Source organism: Gekko japonicus, unplaced genomic scaffold (genome assembly GCF_001447785.1).
Source record: "Gekko japonicus isolate JY-2015 unplaced genomic scaffold, Gekko_japonicus_V1.1 scaffold7, whole genome shotgun sequence".
NCBI classification, from domain to species: Eukaryota; Metazoa; Chordata; class Lepidosauria; order Squamata; family Gekkonidae; genus Gekko; species Gekko japonicus.
In genome coordinates this window covers 3,964,574-3,982,207 of record NW_015159711.1, presented here as the reverse complement: position 1 = coordinate 3,982,207, position 17,634 = coordinate 3,964,574, and the positions used below count along the sequence as shown (strand labels likewise).

Genomic DNA, 17,634 nt, shown 5'->3' with positions numbered 1-17,634 from the left:
CTCTAGGCCAGACCCTCCCTGGTGCTGCTGCTGCTGAAGGAAGTTGGGGGAGCCTTTGAAAGGCGCTGGGCAGCCTTCTCTGCAGTGCAGCCCGCTGAGCTATCACCCTGATGAAGCGCCAGCCTTGTGGCCTAGGGAGAGGGGCTGCAATGGGCAGCGAAGGTGAGTGCTTCCCCTGCTTGCCGCCACTCGCTAGGTCTGCCTCCTTCTCTTCCATGGAGGGGTTGCCGCTCTCTCGGCGGAGCATCCATCCCCTTCGCCGGCTCCCTCCAGACTGAGGGTGAGATGCTGGCTGCCAGCTCTGTGTGCAGGGCCGAGGCAACGCAGTGAGGCAATGCAGCCAGGGGATTGGCAGACCTTCAGAGTGGCAGCTGAGGGAGCCAAAGGCTGTGGGAGCGTGTGGCGCATTCATACCAAAACAGAATTATTATATCGAGAGATTCAATTTATACCTCATCCTCCCTCCCGAAGCAGGCTCAGGGCAGCTTACATAAAAATTAAAATAAATAAAACAGAACATTTATAAAACATTAATAAAGTGCTAGTGCACAATATTGCATAAGTGATGGTGGCACACAGTACTGAATCAGTCATAGTGGGAGTACAGTCAGCAGTGATTTTAGGACTATTATCTTGGTCCCATGCTAATTTCAGTTTATGCTGGCGAGGCACAGGCTGCCAATGATGGTTCCAGGGTCTTAAACCAAGGCCCACCCTGCTTAGCTTCTGAGATCTGATGTGATCAGGCTACTCTGGGCTATCCAGCTCAGGGCAGTGCACAAGTATACTTTCACATATACATCCATGCATATAGTTGGAGAAAAGGATGGGAAAGAGAATGAAAATCCCTCCACCTATGCATGTGGACGTGCAGATAGTTAACAGAAAGGAACCTTCCTTTTGCCTTCTTTCATTCATATGGGAATCCTTGCTATTTGAACTCCTATTATTTTTCTGCAGTTTTTTTCCTGCTCTGCCTTCCCCATCAGGTTTGGCCTGCCTGCATTCACCCTCATGCATATTAAAAAAAAACATAGAATATAGAAATATTTGTTATTTACTTCTGAGGACGCAAAGCGGCTTACATCATTTTCCTCTCCTCCATGTCATCCTCACAGCAACCTTGTGAGGTGGATTAGGCTGAGTGTGACTGGCCCACGATGACCCAGTGAATTTCCATGGCAACAGTGAGGATTTGAACCTGGATCTCCCAGATCCTCATCCAGTACTCTAAGCACCATATCGTATTGGCTCGATGAAAATCATTTAGATTTATACTTTGCTTTTCTACACAATGGGGACCCAAAGCAGCTTATAATGCCGTTCTCCTCCCCTTCTCCATTTTATTTTCACAACAAGAACCCAGTGAAGTCATTTAGGTGAGGAGAGAATAACTAACTCAGGATGACCCAGTGATCTTTCATGGCAGAGTGGGGATTCAAACCTGGGTCTCCTAGATTCTAGTCCAGCACTCTAACCATACACCACGCCGACTCCGATATATAAATGTTCACTCTGGAAGTGATACGCTGAGTGCAAGAAGAAGAAAGTTTTCTTCCGATGCTAGTTCGGTAGACTTGGACCAGGTTGGCCCAGGAAGAAGGAGGCTTAGAGAGGATATGACGGGATGGCAGGACCATTTAACATCAATGATCTGGTGCCTGCTGTAACAGCATCTTTAGCACATCACTGCAGTCCATCCCAAAACATCCAGGGTTTGTACAGCATGGACAGGTCACATGCCTTGGGCGGGGACATGGTTTAGCCTAAACCCATCTTATATTTTGGACTGAGCTGGACCCACTGGGTGAAAGCAGCAGCCCTTCCCAACCAGTAGATCCAAGATGCTTTGATTCTACTTTCCACTATGAAGTGCTTCTCTTTTAAGTTGGGGGATGTGATTAGAACTGTTACAGAAAAGGCCAAAGGAACGCCATTTGCATGCAGAACAGTCACTTTCCAGTCTATAAATCCTCTACAATTGGAATCAGAAACCAAATGGAGAACTGACTGTTATATTTCATCTTGGCATGTGCATCACCCCTTGGCTGGCTTTTTTAAAATTAAAAGCCTCCTGCTTCAGTCTGCAGGCACAGAACGCTATCCTGCATGAAGCTTTATTGTCATTTGATGCTTTCCCCCACGTCCATCTATCTTGTCATTTTAATTTAGACTACAAGGCAGGAATAATATCCTCTCTCTCGATAGCACTTGGATATAATGAATAAAGTTAGGAGTAGCACTCCTACGGTCCACTGAAGTTGTTCAATTTCCTTATTTAGCTAAAGACGTGTGGGTGCACACGAAAGCTTATACCTTGAATAAAACTTTGTTGGTCTTAAAGGTGCCACCGGACTCAGACTTTGTTCTTATTTATCCTCTGTTTCTCCTCTTCCAGGATAGTGTACATGCTTCTCCCTTCCATTCTGCCTTCGAAACAATCCGGTGAGGTAGGTTAACCATTTTGGTGTAGTGGTTAGGAGCCAGGACTCTAATCTGGGAGAACCGGGTTTGATTCCCCATTCCTCTACATGCTGGTGTGACCTTGGGTCAGTTACAAGTTCTCTCAGAGCTGTTCTCTCATGCGCAGTTCTCTCAGAGCTCTCTCAGCCCCACCTACCTCACAGGGTGTCTGCTGTGAGGAGAGGAAGGGAAAGGAGATTGTAAGCCGCTCTCCTTCAGGTAGTGAAGGGTGGGGTATAAATCCAATCTCCTCCTCCTCCTCCTCCTCCTCTTCTTCTCCTTCTCCTTTCTTCTTGAGAATGAGAGATCCAAGGCCCTCTAGTGAGTTTCATGGCTGAACTACCTTTTTGAAGTCAGGTCTCCCCAGCTCTAGTCTAATACCATGGGACATACTGTCTCATTCTCAAAAGGCTTGTGTTAGCCCATTCTAGAGCACCCAACATTTAACCCATCCTCCCCTCTGTTATCCCATCACTCTGGAATCTTTGACTAGTTCAGAAAATAGATTGGCTGTAGACAGTCAAGCCTGTCTTTAAACATGGCAAAGTTATTCAGTGATGACAGAAAGGTATTATTTTCTTCTTCATCATCATCGGTTATAATAATTCATAATGATGATGATGATGATGATGATGATGATGATGATGATGATGATGATGATGATGATGATGATGATGATGATGATGCAACAGACTTATGGTGACCCCTCATGGGGTTTTCTCTTTCTTTTCTTTTTTGGAAATATCTTTTTATTGATTTTGCTAAAAGGTTTACATAATACAAACATGTATTGAGTCAAGGTTTCTACATAGAGCAGTTAAGATAATTACTTACAGTTCGACGACATACAGCCACTATACAGCTCGGGTGAGTTTCTGTGAGTTTGATATTTTTAAGTCATCTAATGTGATCTAGAAATATAACCATTTATGATAAATCTGTTTCGCTGGGAGTGTATCATTCGTTGTCATATAATCCAGCACTGGGGCCCATATCCTAACAAATTTGGTGTAAGTTGGTGTATTGCTGTTATTCGCTCTATTCAAGGAGTCTGTGATTTTAGCCATTATAAACTGACCCCATACCTTCTCTTGCCATGCCGAAATCGTGGGCGGTGAAGGTGATTTCCATGCCGCTGCCCTCATGGGGTTTTCAAGGCAAAGGATGAGTAATAGTAATATACTTTATTGTCATTGTACATAGTACAACGAAATTAAGATGCAATCATTTCGGTGATCTACAACAATATTCATATACACTCACACAACCATTCACAACTCTCATAACTCCCTTAAGGTTCACATAGCAACTTAAAACCACTAATGTCACCCAAATTCCAATTTCATACAGCATTTAAGGCAGTAATAGCTCTTGAATAAAAACTATTTTTTAATCTGTTTGTCCTTGTTTTAATTGTCCTATATCTTCTGCCCGAAGGCAGCAGTTCAAACGGGGAATGTCCAGGGTGTGACAAATCCTGCAGAATGTTCTTTGCTTTTTTCAAACATCGAGAACTATACAATTCCTCCAGGAATGGGAGGGGGCAGCCAATGATCTTCTGGGTTGTGATGGAGTGCTTTCCTATCCACAGCCGTACAACTGGCAAACCAGGCACAGACACAGAGGCAGTTTGCCTTTGCCTTCCTCTGCAGGGCAAGGATTGGTGCGAGTAGCACCTTAAAGACCAACAGGATTTCTAGGATGTAAGCTTTTGAGAGTTCAAGCTTTCTTCATCCATTACTTGAAACCTGCTGCTGTCCTGCTGGCCATCATGGCTACCCACCTGCAACACAGCAGACATGGTCATCCTGGGTGGCTTCCCATCCAAATATTGGCCGTGGCCAATCCTGCTTAGCTTCTGAGCTCTGACAAGCTCAGGCTAGCTCAGGCTGCTCATAACATGTCTGAAATCATGGGTGAGGAGGCCAAGTTTGTGAATGACATCCAATGATTCCAGATGCTGATAATCAAAACAGATGAAGAGCTCTAAAAGGATCTCTCTAAACAGTGAGGCAAATGAAGTTCAGTGCGAGTGCAAAGCGATACACATGAGGGGCAAAATAATAATAATAATCCTAAGAGGTGGGATCTGAAGTGGTGGTGACCAGTCAGGAAAGAGATCTTGGGAGTCACCCTGGATAAATTCAGTGAAATATTGACTCATTATATCCCACTGCTACAGATTACTGGAAAAGAGACTTAAAACAAAATGGTCAATATTGCAATGCCCTTGAATATATCTATGGTGCAGAACGGTGCTCAGTTCTGGTCACTGTTATCTCCAAATGGATATTCTAGAGCTGGGAAAGTTTAGACCCCAAAGGTTCAACCAGACTAATCAAGAGGTTGGAGCACCTTCCCTGCGAGAAGAGGGCAGGCTAAAGAGTTTGGGACTTTACCGCTGACAAACAAGTTGACTTAAGGTGGACAAAATAGAGGTTTATAAAAATTCTGTATGGTGTAGAAAAAATGGACAAAAAGATCTCTCCCCCCCTCCCCCCCATAATATTAGAACTTAGGGTCTCCTAATAAAGTTGATGGGCAGCAGATTCCGGACAGACAAAAAGAAATAATTTATCGCATGGAGTTTTGATAATGTATGGAATTCATATAGTGATGATTGCTAACTTTGATGGTGTTAAAAAGATACGTGACAAACTCATGGTGGATAAATCTATCGACACTTATTAGCCACGATGGCTTCATGGGACCTCTGCATCCAAACACTGCAGGCTGCTGAAGACAAGTTGACAAGGGGACAGAAGTGAGACAGGGTAGCTTTGCCCTGCATTCCTTGCTTTGAAAGTTTCCTGGGAGCATCTGGTTGGTTAACTGGAGGATTCAGGATACTGGACCTCTTGGTCTGATCCAAGTCTTATGTTCTCTTGTCATTTCATTTGTTCCAAGGCCTTGGAATGTCAAACAGGACCTACATCTATTGCTCATACAAAATGCCTGCTCAATACCCTTTGACTCATTAGAGGTCAGGACTACAGCAGGTATTGAACTGGAGACCAGCAAATTGTCAGACAGAAATTCAAAAAGCTGTCAGATAAGAATTCAGCTTGGGCATGGCCACCCAACTTTAGCTAGAGGAGACTAGTTGAAGAGGCATTTTTGTACCCTTAGGCCTGAACAGGACAGGACAGGCGATATCCCCTGATGCCTAAACAGACTTCTGGGCCTGACTTTCTCTGCCACCTGACTCATGCTGACTATAGATTTGCTTTGTCCCACCCACAACTGCACAGCAGCTGTGTCTCTCCGGACACATGACACCTTTTCTTCACCCTGAAACGAAGGAACCTTATCAGTTTCCATTTTGAATGGGCATGTATCAAGCACAAATACCCCAAATGATCTTTCATACATTTGTCGACCTGCAGCTGAACGCTGTTCAAAGAGCTGATGGCAGCGGGGGCAAGAGACAAAGGAGGGAATCTTATTGCGGCTCACGCCACAAAGCCAATTTGAGGTTCCCAGCTGCAGGGCAGAAATCTAAGCATCATCAAAGCATACTGGCAGCTGCACACACAAGCAGGGCTCTGCCTGCTTTGGCTGTATTGGTTTAGGCACAAGTGCTGTGTGCCACATGAGCGACAAGTAGTAGATGTTCCATTGCCACTGGGTAAGGAGGGGTCTGTAGCAACAAACGGTAGAAGGGCTGTGAAGTTTTTTCCAGTGGTAGGACTTTTAACATGAGCCACAAGCACAGGATAGGTTCCCTACTAGCCACAGTGACTAAAGGGAGCCTCCACATTCTGAGGCAGTCAGCCTCTGAACCCCCGTGTAGGAGGCAACATCAGGGGAAGGCCTCGGCCTCTATGCCCTGTTGTTGGCTTTCCAGACGAACTGCTTGACCACTGGGTGAGACAGGATGCTAGACTAGATGGACCACTGGTCTGATCCAGCAGGGCTCTTCTTCTGTTTTTATTATACCGAAATGGTTTGGGAACTTGACGTTTGAGGGACTGCCTTCTTGCATATCAGTCAGTCCATGTGTTCATATGGTCTATGGCAATCTTACTCTGGGGGGCCCCATCACTGGAAGACAGGTTGATGGCTTGCCAATGCCGGGGCTGCGTCTTTGGAACTCCCACCCCAATGCCATGATACCTTCTCCTGTATCTTTTGGTGACCAAGTAATCAGTATTATTCAGGAGAAAAGCTTTTAACCACAGTCTTTCTTCTCCTAGGTTTTATTTTATATTTAAGTTTTGATGTGTGCTTTTAAATTGTTTTAATCAGTAGCGTTAGCTGCTTCAGATACGTAGACAGAAATTTTAAATAAATAAAAATGAATAAATTCATGGATGGAGATTATAACCCCAGCTTGTGCAATGAGTGTTGACTTTGTTGTCAGCCGCACGGCATTATTCATTTGACTCTGACAAACAAGCTGATTCTACTTGATGCCTGGAGTTGGGGTGACTGCAGTGAATACATATTGGAACAACACTATTTATGTGAATCCATCCTGGTTACATGATTATACTGAGCGTCAACTCTGAAGTGATGCTGGGAGTCCAGTGAATGAGTTCCTCAGCAGTGTTCCCTCTAATCTGAGTTAGTGTGAGCCAGCTCACAGTTTTTTAGCCTCTGGCTCACACATTTTTGTCTTAGCTCAGGAAGGATGGCTCCAGAGCCAACTAATTCATGCAGTAGCCAAATCGCTTGCTCACAACTTTAATGCCAGGAGCTCCCAAAGTAGAATTTTTGCTCACAGGACTCCACAGCTTAGAGGGAGCATTGCTCCTCAGCAGTTCTTTGCCCTTTAAGAGGCGGGTGTGGTGGGCCCTGATTCAGAACATGATGTGGAAAGGGAGGACTGATGTTTCCCACTGGGGTGTTTTGCTGGCTGCAAATGACCCCACAGAGATGCCATTTGCCCCTAGCAGGGTAAACGTACAACTATTTATAAAGGGGGTTGGATCCAAACATCTTCCAAGGAGCCTTCCTCCAGCATAAGGGGTTCCTCTGTTTGAGGAAGAGCCACTGAAACAGGAGTCTGTCTTCAAACTTTGCTCAGTGGAGTGGTGGGAGTGGTGGTCCGGACCTGTGTTCTTGCCCCAGTGGATTATGCACACCAGTGGAATGTTGTGGCTAAAAGTGCATCCCATGAGCCAGGAAGCCACTGCTCTGAGTCTCACCTATGTCATGATTTGATGGGGTCGGTTTTATGTACTCCATTCTTTCTCAGATTCATTTTCTGTCCTTCTCACCTGTGACGTGCTGAAGGGCTTTGTCTCAGTGGCTGAGGACATACTTTGCATACAGAAGGTCCTCAGTTCAGTCAATAGTATCTCCAGAGGGGGTCCTGGGTGTTAGGAATGAACTTTCTCTGCCTTTCCCCGGACAACGACCCCAAGTCAAAGCAGAGAACACTGAGTTAAAGGGGCCAACTGTCTGGCACAGTACAAAACAGCTTAATATATTTGTGTGCAGGCAATAATGCTGACCTACCTTACAGGGTTGTTGTGGGACAGATGAAGATCATTCAGGGGACTGAAGAGTTTTGAACGTTTGATATACTCTAGGTAAATGATGGACATTGTTTTGCTTTGCTAGGAGAACATCCATGCAGGGTACATGGATGGGGGCTTGTCTATTGCAACAATATAATGCAAATCCATGCCAGGCAACCTGTTCCGAGCACCCTCCTATGTTGTGGTTCCCAAGTGCTGGACACTGCTTTTTCCCATATAGGGGGATGTAAAAGGGAGGGATTGCAGGGACACCCTGGGGAGTGGGAGGCTGTTTCCTCCTCCCCCTTGTGACTTCTAGGGCCAGGACCGTCTGACCTCAATTGGCATCAGCTGAACACATGAAACTGCCTTATACTGAATCGGACCCTTGTTCCATCAGGGTCAATGTTGTCTATGCAGACTGGCAGCGGATCTCCAGTGTCTCAAGCAGAGGGTCTTTCCCATTACCCACTGCCAGACCTTTTAACTGGAAGATGCCGGGGACTGAACCTGGGACCTTTTGCACGCCAAGCCAGATGCTCTTCCACTGAGTCACAGCCCCTCCCCAGGATCCCAGGCTGAGACTCCCTCCCAACCCTGCAACCTGAGACTCTTTGAACTGAAGATGTCAGGGACTGACTCTGGGACCCTTGGCATGCAAAGCATGCACTCAGCCACTTGGCATTGGCCCGGAGAGAGCAACTACGCTGACACGCGCACTTCATTCTATAAGTACATCACAACGAAACCAGCCCTGAGGGTGCCATTATAGCTTTACTTAACTGATTAATCTTATGCAGATCCCTATTAATTTGACCTCTCAGGAATTCATCCCGCCACATGCATACAGATCAGTGGGTGAGCTTGCCATGGCGTGCTCTGCATAAAGCACAGGCTGGCTCCAGAAGTTCGACGGCTGTTTCGCAGAGGCAGTGTGGGGCTCAGCACACCTTTTCCGCTTGGCTGTCCAGCAGTTAGAGCAGCTGCGTGTCGTTCCGCCTGGCTTTCTAGTTACCCAGTGCAATCATATCCCGGCTTTCCAGCCGCATCCATGGTGCTGTCTTCGCCCATTTGATCCTCATCCTGTGATGGAGGGGACCCTGAGAGAGACTGACTGGCCCACGATCACCCGAGGGAGCTTCAGAGCAGAGGAGGGATTTGAACCCAGGTCTCCTAGATCCTAGCCTAGCCAAGGAATCCCATGCTGGCTCCTCTCCACCCCCTCCAAACCAGTCTCAGATGCTGCTTTCTCACCACCAACAAAAGTAGAGCAGTTGAGAGGATGGGGGAATATGATTCCTGCAGAAACAAAACTCTATATTCACATGTTACAGCCAGACACAGTGCGGGTATTAAGCCCGTCTTGTGCTTTCAGTCCTTTGTTTTACTGAAAAAATATATACCCTGCCTTCTCTCAGGAAGAGGATCCCGGTGTGCAGAGGGAGGAAACAAACCATGGAAATCACATTTTGGGGGGAGTACAAAATTAGAAAGTACATGGTGGAAAATGAATTTTAAAACCCTGAACAAGACCCATCAAAAGCCAGAACGAACTGGAAAGTTTTCACCAGGTGCCTGAAGCAAGAGGGCAGGTTCCAGGGAAGCGGCTGTGGGGAGGAAGTTCTTACAACTATTCAGGTTGCTAAAAGATCTGGAGGAAAATGACCCCTCTCCCAGTCGGGCCCCTTAGGGTTTTCAAGGCAAGTGATCAAGCAGAGGTGACTGGCCATTCACTTCCTCTGCCAATCTTCCTTAGTAGTCTCCCTTCCAAGTACTTAGCTTCCGAGACCTGACGAGAGTGGGCTGTACTGTACCATTCCACATCCCCCTGTCCCTTTAAAGGTAAAGGTTCCCTTGCTCGAAAGCCAGTTGAATCCGACTCTAGGGTTGCGGTGCTCATCTCCATTTCAAAGCCGAAGAGCCAGCGCTGTCCGAAGACATTTCCGTGGTCATGTGGCTGGAACACCGTTACCTTCCCACTGGAGTGGTATCTATTTATCTACTTGCAATTTCTTGCTTTCGAACTGCTAGGTTGGCAGGAGCTGGAACTAGAGACGGGAGCTCACTCCGTCATGCGGCACACTCGGGTCTCGAACTGCTGAACTACCAACCTTCCACAGACTGCAGTTCAGCGTCTTAACCACTTGAGCCACCACAGCTCCTCCTGTCGCTTTAACAGAGGCTTAATATGTGGAAATGGGCAGGCAAAGCTTTTTAGGGCAGGAGGTCAGTAACATGACCTGGCAAACCACATCCCATTAAGCCTCTGTTAAAGGGACAGGTCATCTTCTTCCTCCAGGCAGCTGGCAACCCTCGGCAGCACCCCTGCAAAATAGGCTTGTATTATAATCACCACAGAGGACAGACCGAGAGGACAGTTGTGGTGCTGTGGCTGCCTTGTGAGCTGAGGACCGGGACCGGAACTGGGGATCTGCCAGCTCACACTCTGAAGTTTGCTATGCTAGAGCATCATCATTCCTGGGCCCAAACTCATCACCATAGCAGCTTATCTTCAGACGTTCCCCGCCAGTCCTCCCTTGACTTCCCCGGGAATCAGCAATTTTAAATCCTTGAGTCCTCTGTAAAAGGATGGGCAGAGGGTACAATACTAGGGAAGCGTGCAAGTCTTTGAGCTGCCCAAGAGGACGTCAGTGCTCTTGCAGAGCTCCTGTTCCTTCCGAGAGGGCTTGTGCAAATGCCCTTCTCTACTGCTGAGCCCTGAGAAAACTTTGCCTCCTTTGGTTGTTTTGCCTGAGCCCACTTTGTCAAACAAGCATGGCTTCCTTGCCGGAGCACTGATAAGCACGTGCAACTGGAAGCCAAAGCAATCCTGGAGCATCTTCCCCTGACGTAGCTATACATCTAAAACAGCTATGGATCTAAAACAGAACCGCTTACCTGTTGGGAGAAGGGAGACACCTGGGACAAGAGCCTCCACTCAAGATTGGCCACTCCAATAGAAGAGCATCTTTCCCCAGTCCACGGCTTGCTTCCTTTACCCCAGCCTCCTTCCTCTCAACAGCCTTGTGGTCTGACCACTGGAGCTGAGGCACAGCAGCTTAAAAGCAAGAAGCGCACATAGTGCGTGTGCGCGCACACATACATCCTTTGCCGCCGCCGCCGCTGGCTGGCCGGGAGTTCAGTGAAAAGTCGACAAATGAGCTTCAGGTTCCCCGGCTCTGCGAGCTAAGTGATCTCAGGAAGGTGCCACTCTGAACGCAGCAGCTCTGCTCGCACTAGACAAGACGGAGCTTCGCCAAACATTCCCACTCTTTTGTGACGACAGAGGCTGAGAAGAGGGAGGGAGGGAGGGAGGGAGGGAGGCTCTCAGCTGTGATATCCCTCTGGGTGACAAGAAGGAGGAGAGGAAGATTCAGTGCAGCCACAAGACCAGTCTGAAAAGGGTTCGGGGGTTTCTGGGCTCTTTATTCATCATACAGGCAGCTTTCCAGATCTGCCTACTGTCTGATCCTTTGCGGCAAAGCATTAGAAAATGTGTGTCGCCGGACAGAGAGTGGGACTGATGGGATGAATGGAAGGGAGAGTGAATGAACTGGGGAGGGGAGGAGCCTGAAAGAGAGACCGGGTGTGCCGTAAATGTTCAGCGCTCAGGTCCAAAGCGCAACCCAGCTATGCGTGGACGTGGGCACCTCTTGACCTCTTGGCCTCAGTTTTCCTAGTTGAAAAATAGGCATAAGAGCTCCCCCTTCACTGACTTGCGCTGAAAAGGGATTTGGCACTTCAGAAGTGTTGGGTGTGTGATCCGTTAAGGCCTTCGAGGTCAGTACCGGCTAAGTAAGGTTGGACCAACAAGGCTTCACAAGGCATCTCTGAGGAGGGCCCTGTGCAGCTGAAAGGGCAGATCTCTATTCCAACAAACTGAAGAGCTAAGTCTGCCGTCAGTCTTGTCCTTCCTTTCATGCGTCAGGTGGATTGTCCACCTCCTCAATATTTAAAAGCGCCACACAACCATTCATTGATTCCTTTGCCAATTTTTTTTAAGAGGAAATATTTTATTAAAGTGCAAAAGGACTCCAGAGGTTGAGTGGAAAAGGTTTCTGGGGGATGTCACGGAAGGCAGCCAGTCAGCGCCAGCCTCTCTCTCAAATATGCAAAGCGATTCCCCCCCCCCTGAGCTATTCCTGGGATGGAATGCTTGCAGAGTGATCCCACCATGCTCAAAATTCAGCATCTGCCTTCACCCGTAATCTCGTGCTTAATGGACTCAGACCTTCCCCTGCCCCAGCCCAAGGCCCCAGCCCCCTTCCCTGCACAGCATCTCAAGATACAGCAGAATTAGCACCCCATGAGAGAATGACCCATCCTCACAGCGGGGATGTCCGTGTGGTTAGCAAATCTCTCCTAAAATGTGCAGAAAGCTCTGTGATCTTGATGGTATTCGTCCTCCTAGTGACGCCAGTGGTGGTAATTCAGTCTAAATCATACTGTAAACAATGCCATCACTGTACATGGTGTTTAAAAACATAAGGGGAAACTATAGGAGCCTGCCCCAAGGACTTTACAGTCTAAAACATGACAAGGAGAGGGTCTGGAAATAGAACAGCGATTACAGTTCCTTGGATAGCTTTTTAGCGCAGCAACTTTTAGAATACGGCGTCTCTTTTGGTTGCTCCATCTCAAAAAACGATACCCTAGAGCTTGTTGAATGTGCAGGAAGGGGCAAACCAAATGATCAAGGGGTTGGAATAGCTTCCTTGTGAGGAAAGGCTGAAGAGACAGGTTGGCCAAGAGGGTCAGAAAATGGTGCACAACGTGGAAAAAGACATGAGTTCTGGTGTCACCAATTGAAGTTGATGGGCAGTAGATATACAGCAGACCAACAAGAACACATAGGACACAAACAGCTTGGAGACCTTCCTGCCACAAGATGCAATGGCCACAAGCTTAGATTACTTTCAGAGGGAACTGGACACAGTCATGGAGGAGGAGCGGTCTTATCCACGGCTATTGGCAGAGACCTTTGAAGGCCAGCTGCTGTGGGATAAAACAGGAGGCTGGCTTTGGTCTCTGTACTCCTGCACGTAGACCTGCCAGGGTATCTGGTTGGTTGCTGTGGGGAACAGGCTGTTGGCCCAGATGGATCTGCAGGTTTCATATGTTCTTAGGAGAGAAGGAAGGAGATAAGACAGACAAGGGATGGAGATGAACTAATGTCTACTTAAGACTTTGAGATGATGGAACTGCAGAAAGGTGTGTTTGGAGCTCAGGTTTGAACCGAGAGAGATGTGGCTCCACATAGGTGTTGGAGGGAGGAGTTCCAGGCTTAAGAGGCCAGGAAGCAAAAAGAAATTAAAGCTTGCCAAACAGCATCCGTGCTGATACTTGAACAATGGAGAAGAAGAAGAAGAAGAAGAGATTGGATTTATACCCCGCCCTTCACTTGGAGTCTCAGAGTGGCTTACGAACTCCTTTCCCTTCCCCTCCCCACAACAGACACCCTGTGAGGTGGGTGGGGCTGAGAGAACTCTGACACAAACTGCTCTTTCAGGAACAGCTGTGCCAGAGCTTGTGACTGACCCAATGTCACACCAGCAGGTGCAAGTGGAGGAGTGGGGAATCAAACCTGGTTCTCCCAGATTAGAGTCCGCACACTTAACCACAACACCAACCTTTTGGTCAAACTTCTCATTTTAATGCTGCCCACAGTACCACTGATCAAGTATGCAGTGATGCTTCATATTTGTCCTGAGGATATCTCACAGATGGGGAAATGAAGCTGGCTTAGTACTGAGTCAGTGGCAGAAACAAGGGACACCCCCCCCTCCAGTTTTCCTGGTCCAAATCCAGTGCTGTAGTTTATTCATTTCAATGGGATTGGTGCATCAGAAGTCCCTGATGGAAGATGTCTGAAATATTGTAAACAGTGCGTGGCTCAGTGGCAGACCAGATGCTTTGCGTGCTGAAGGTCCCGGGTTCAGTCCTTGACATCTCCAGTTACCAGGCCTCACAGCATGTTTTAGGAAAGACCTGTCTCTACTTGAGGCCCTACAGAGCAGTTGCCATTCAGAGCAGACAGAGCCGACCTACCTGGGTCAAGTGCCTAACTCAGTAGAAGGCAGGTTTTCACACCCGTATACAAAGTGCCACTGCATATTCTCGGTCCTTTGACCTAATTTTATTAGCATTTCAGGATGAAGTAAAGAGATTAAAACAAGCAGCTGAGTGTGAAGAGCTGCATTTATTGGGTAGTATGCTTTTAGGAGGCTTCATCTACAAAAGAACCACAACTGGAAGTAGCCACGAGCAAAATGTGGCCACTAGGGGGCACAGGAGTCAACCAAACACCTCTGTGTTCATGCCTGCGAGAGAAGAGAGATGTCCCGTTATGTTCTGAAGCCGGGTATTGATTCATCTTTACCATTCTGCTGGAGCACAAAGAGAGAATGTACGATGAACTACAAGGGAAAGATGATACACCGAATCCTTGGGGAATTAATTAGGGGGCAAAAAAGCCCCTCCCCCACCTCTAAATTGATTTTGAGAAGTGTAAAGGGGGGGGGCTGATTTTTACTAGGGACTGAGCCAGCTTTGAAGAGGATTGGCAAGATATTCAAAGGAGCTTTGGGATGGACATGCACACAAGATGCCGACATTACAGCTCCCATCCGATTCTGCCTCCCCCTTAAGTTCTCCATGTTGTTCCCCCCTCCCCCCCCCTTGTAATAGAAGTGCATTTTCTTGGCTAAGGGGAACCCATGGGACTCCACATTTCCTCGGTCGCTACAGAAAGGTACCTTGGTTTTCCACCCAGTTTTTGCACTGGGTAAGATCCCTGCTACCCTGTCTGAACTGGACGCTAAGGATCCATTTGTTGAATGGTTCCTGGTTCCTCATCACGTTGACAGTGCTTAACTGTAACGGCCCCAGTGTACTGGGAAACTGAAATGGCTCGGGAGAAAGCCAAGCCCACTGGCACCTGAAGCGCTGTGATCCGATACTGTGCAGGGGCCAGTCAGCGCAGACTAGGCCAGCGGCACCAACAAAGAGAGAGGCTCACCTGTTGCCTCCTCTTGTGCTGCTAACAACAGTGGTGCCAAAAGAGACAACTACTGATCGTGGCTGAGACTAGTGGGCTCAAGCTTAAGCCTCCTTTGCAATGCTGGCAGAGCTACGGGACCTTCTTATTTTCCTTAACAAGTAATTGACACGCCAATATAGCCATTGTATCTCTGGGGAGCCAATGTCTGGCCCTGAACTGACCCCACCCTGGCCGCCCAAGCTGAAGACAGCTGGGGGGCCATCCCTGCAAAGGAAGGCCAGGAGAGGGAAATGGCTGGGAGGACCCAGGTGGGTGGTTCCAATGCAGCTGAGGACAAGGCCAGGAACCAGGCGGAACAGGGAGGGGCGTGGTCAGAAGGCAAGTTTGAGCCAGGACTGGGAGAGGCGAAGAGACAGCTCTTTGCAACCCGGAGGAAGAACAGGGCAGGGAGATGGGCAGTAGGGGGAAGAGGCAGGGCAGGCTTCACTTTCCTTTTATAGCCTGCCAGGTGGAGCAGGGTGAAGGGGATTGGATACAGGCCAGGTAGGGGCGGGGCCAGGGAATCCCTTAAAAGGAAAGGCACCACACCCAGCCAAGGAAAAAAAGAAGGGCTGAGTAATGGGGGGGAGGGCCAAGAGGATGCCAGTCCTGGCAAGGAAGAAGAGTTGGGTGGTATAAGCCCCTCTCCTTCCCTTTTAGGGGCCTCAGGGGAGGTGGCCTGACCTCAGACAGAACAACAGAAGGTGGCAAACCCAATGCAGGGTAGGAGGAGGCTCACAATCTCCATACCATTACATTGATATGTCAATTACAGTTTTGTTTTAAAAACTTCAAAAGCTCCTTCCAGTGCCACAGGTGGGAAATGGCTGTGATGGCGCAGGACTGGGGAACTCCTGAGTTTCCCACTCACACGGCAGCCAGCCTGGCTTTGCTGCAATGTTTGCCAAAACTTTGCAATGAAGCAGTTTGGTGAAGATTGCAGAAAAGTCAAGGACAATGTAGGTGGACTGATACCGCAGAAAAGGGGGGGAGAGATGCTTTCTCAAAACATCAAAGCCGGGCCAAATAACACATGTGTAAGTGACCCAAATCACAGATTTTCCGCCACCTTATCTAGTCCCACTGAGATGCACTTAATTTTCTCTCCTTGAACTCTATGAGGAAAAAGTGCTCAATTTGGGGTACATTGTACCCGTCCCCCAAGAAAAGCTATGGGAGAAGGAGTAGCTGTTTTGAAAGTGACAACCATGGGGGGCAGTGGAAGGAAAGACTCGAAAAATGCAGCTGATTTCCTTGTCTTATCTGAGCTTGATCTTGCAACATCTCTCCCAATGTGGAGCCCAGCAAAGCTCCATGTTCAGAAGCATTATTTAAACCTCTGAATTCCACTGCCCATAGGCAACATCAGGGGAAGGCCTCAGCCTCTATGCCCTTTTGTTGGCCCGCCAGAGTAACTGGTTGGCCACTGTTAGATTTGAGTCCAGTAGTACCTTAGAGATCGACAGGATTTGGGGGGTACAAGCTTTTGAAAGTCAAAGCTCCCAGCCCCACTAACTTCTCGCCATCTTGTCCAAAGGTTGTCCTAAGCCTGGCCTGACATTCCATGTAGAATTCTACAAAAGAAGCTTCTGTGCATGCTAAACTGCACACGCTGTGGCAAAGGAACAAGGTGCATGCATGGAAATGCTAGAACATGGTGGCAGCTGAATCCATGAGAGCTTTTGGTGCCTTCGCAGTGGAACATGGTTAAGAGGGCTGCAGGACACTCCTAGACAAAATGGAAGTGATTTCCTCCAGGGGCTTGGTTAGTGTCACCAAGAGGTTTTGGGATACTTGATCCAACTGCTCTGCAAGGCGGCCGGTGACTTGAAGCAGATGATCCATCATCCGTAAGTGTTCCTGTAACCTAAGCATATGAAGAAGGACACACGTTATCTTTGCTGAAAGGTCAATTTACCTGCAAAATGCTAAGTACGGGCATTGGCTTATAAAGCTACAGATTTCTTTTAAAAATCAATTATCTCGCAAATTCTACTAATTCAGATTTGATTGAAAAAGCAAAAGCGTATATCCCAAACTGATTTCTCTTACAGCATTCTCAGTTACAGACAATGCTGAATTATAAAGGCTGTGGTGGAAGGGAGAGGAGGAGGAATTGTTGCAAAGGATTAAATCTGACAAAGGAATGCTTGCCAAAATCTCGAACAGCAAGTTTTCATTGGCAAAAGTAATCTCAAAATGTTACAGAAGCATTGGAACAGCACCTACATGTCTTCATAAATAAACAAGTTCAAAACTCATCAGCAGTGGGGAAATCAGGGTTTAGTGATACGATGCCTGATTTCTCCGTAATACTAGGCTAGTTCAAACACATGTTAACTGACTGTTCATTTCCCCTACCATAGAGAAAAGCTCTGGGTTGGGAAATACCTGGAGATTTGGGAGGGGGGGAGAGCCTAGGGAGGGCAGGGTTCAAGGAGGGGAGGAAACTCAGCAGAGTATAATGTCATAGAATTCACCCTGCAAAACAGCCATTTTCTCCAGGGGAACTGATCTCGGTCAATTGGAGATCCATTGTAATAGCAGGTGATCTCCAGGTACCACGTGGAGGTTGGCAACCCCACGAGCCCTCCTGTGTACACATACCTCCATGCATGAGAGGGGTGTGCAACATTATCTCCTCTGCAACTGGTAGGTGGATTGTTA

General features: G+C 47.7%; 1 protein-coding gene across 1 annotated transcript in view; it reads right to left on the bottom strand.

Moving 5' to 3' along the window:
• Nucleotides 1-16,444: 16,444 nt before the first annotated feature.
• The window catches only part of LOC107105420, a 26,089-nt gene continuing 24,899 nt past the window's right edge, over nucleotides 16,445-17,634 (bottom strand). Inside the window, exon 3 of the mRNA XM_015405410.1 lies at nucleotides 16,445-16,834. Coding sequence (XP_015260896.1) covers nucleotides 16,675-16,834 — 160 coding nt within the window. The 3' untranslated portion in view covers nucleotides 16,445-16,674. The remainder of the gene's footprint in view (nucleotides 16,835-17,634) is intronic.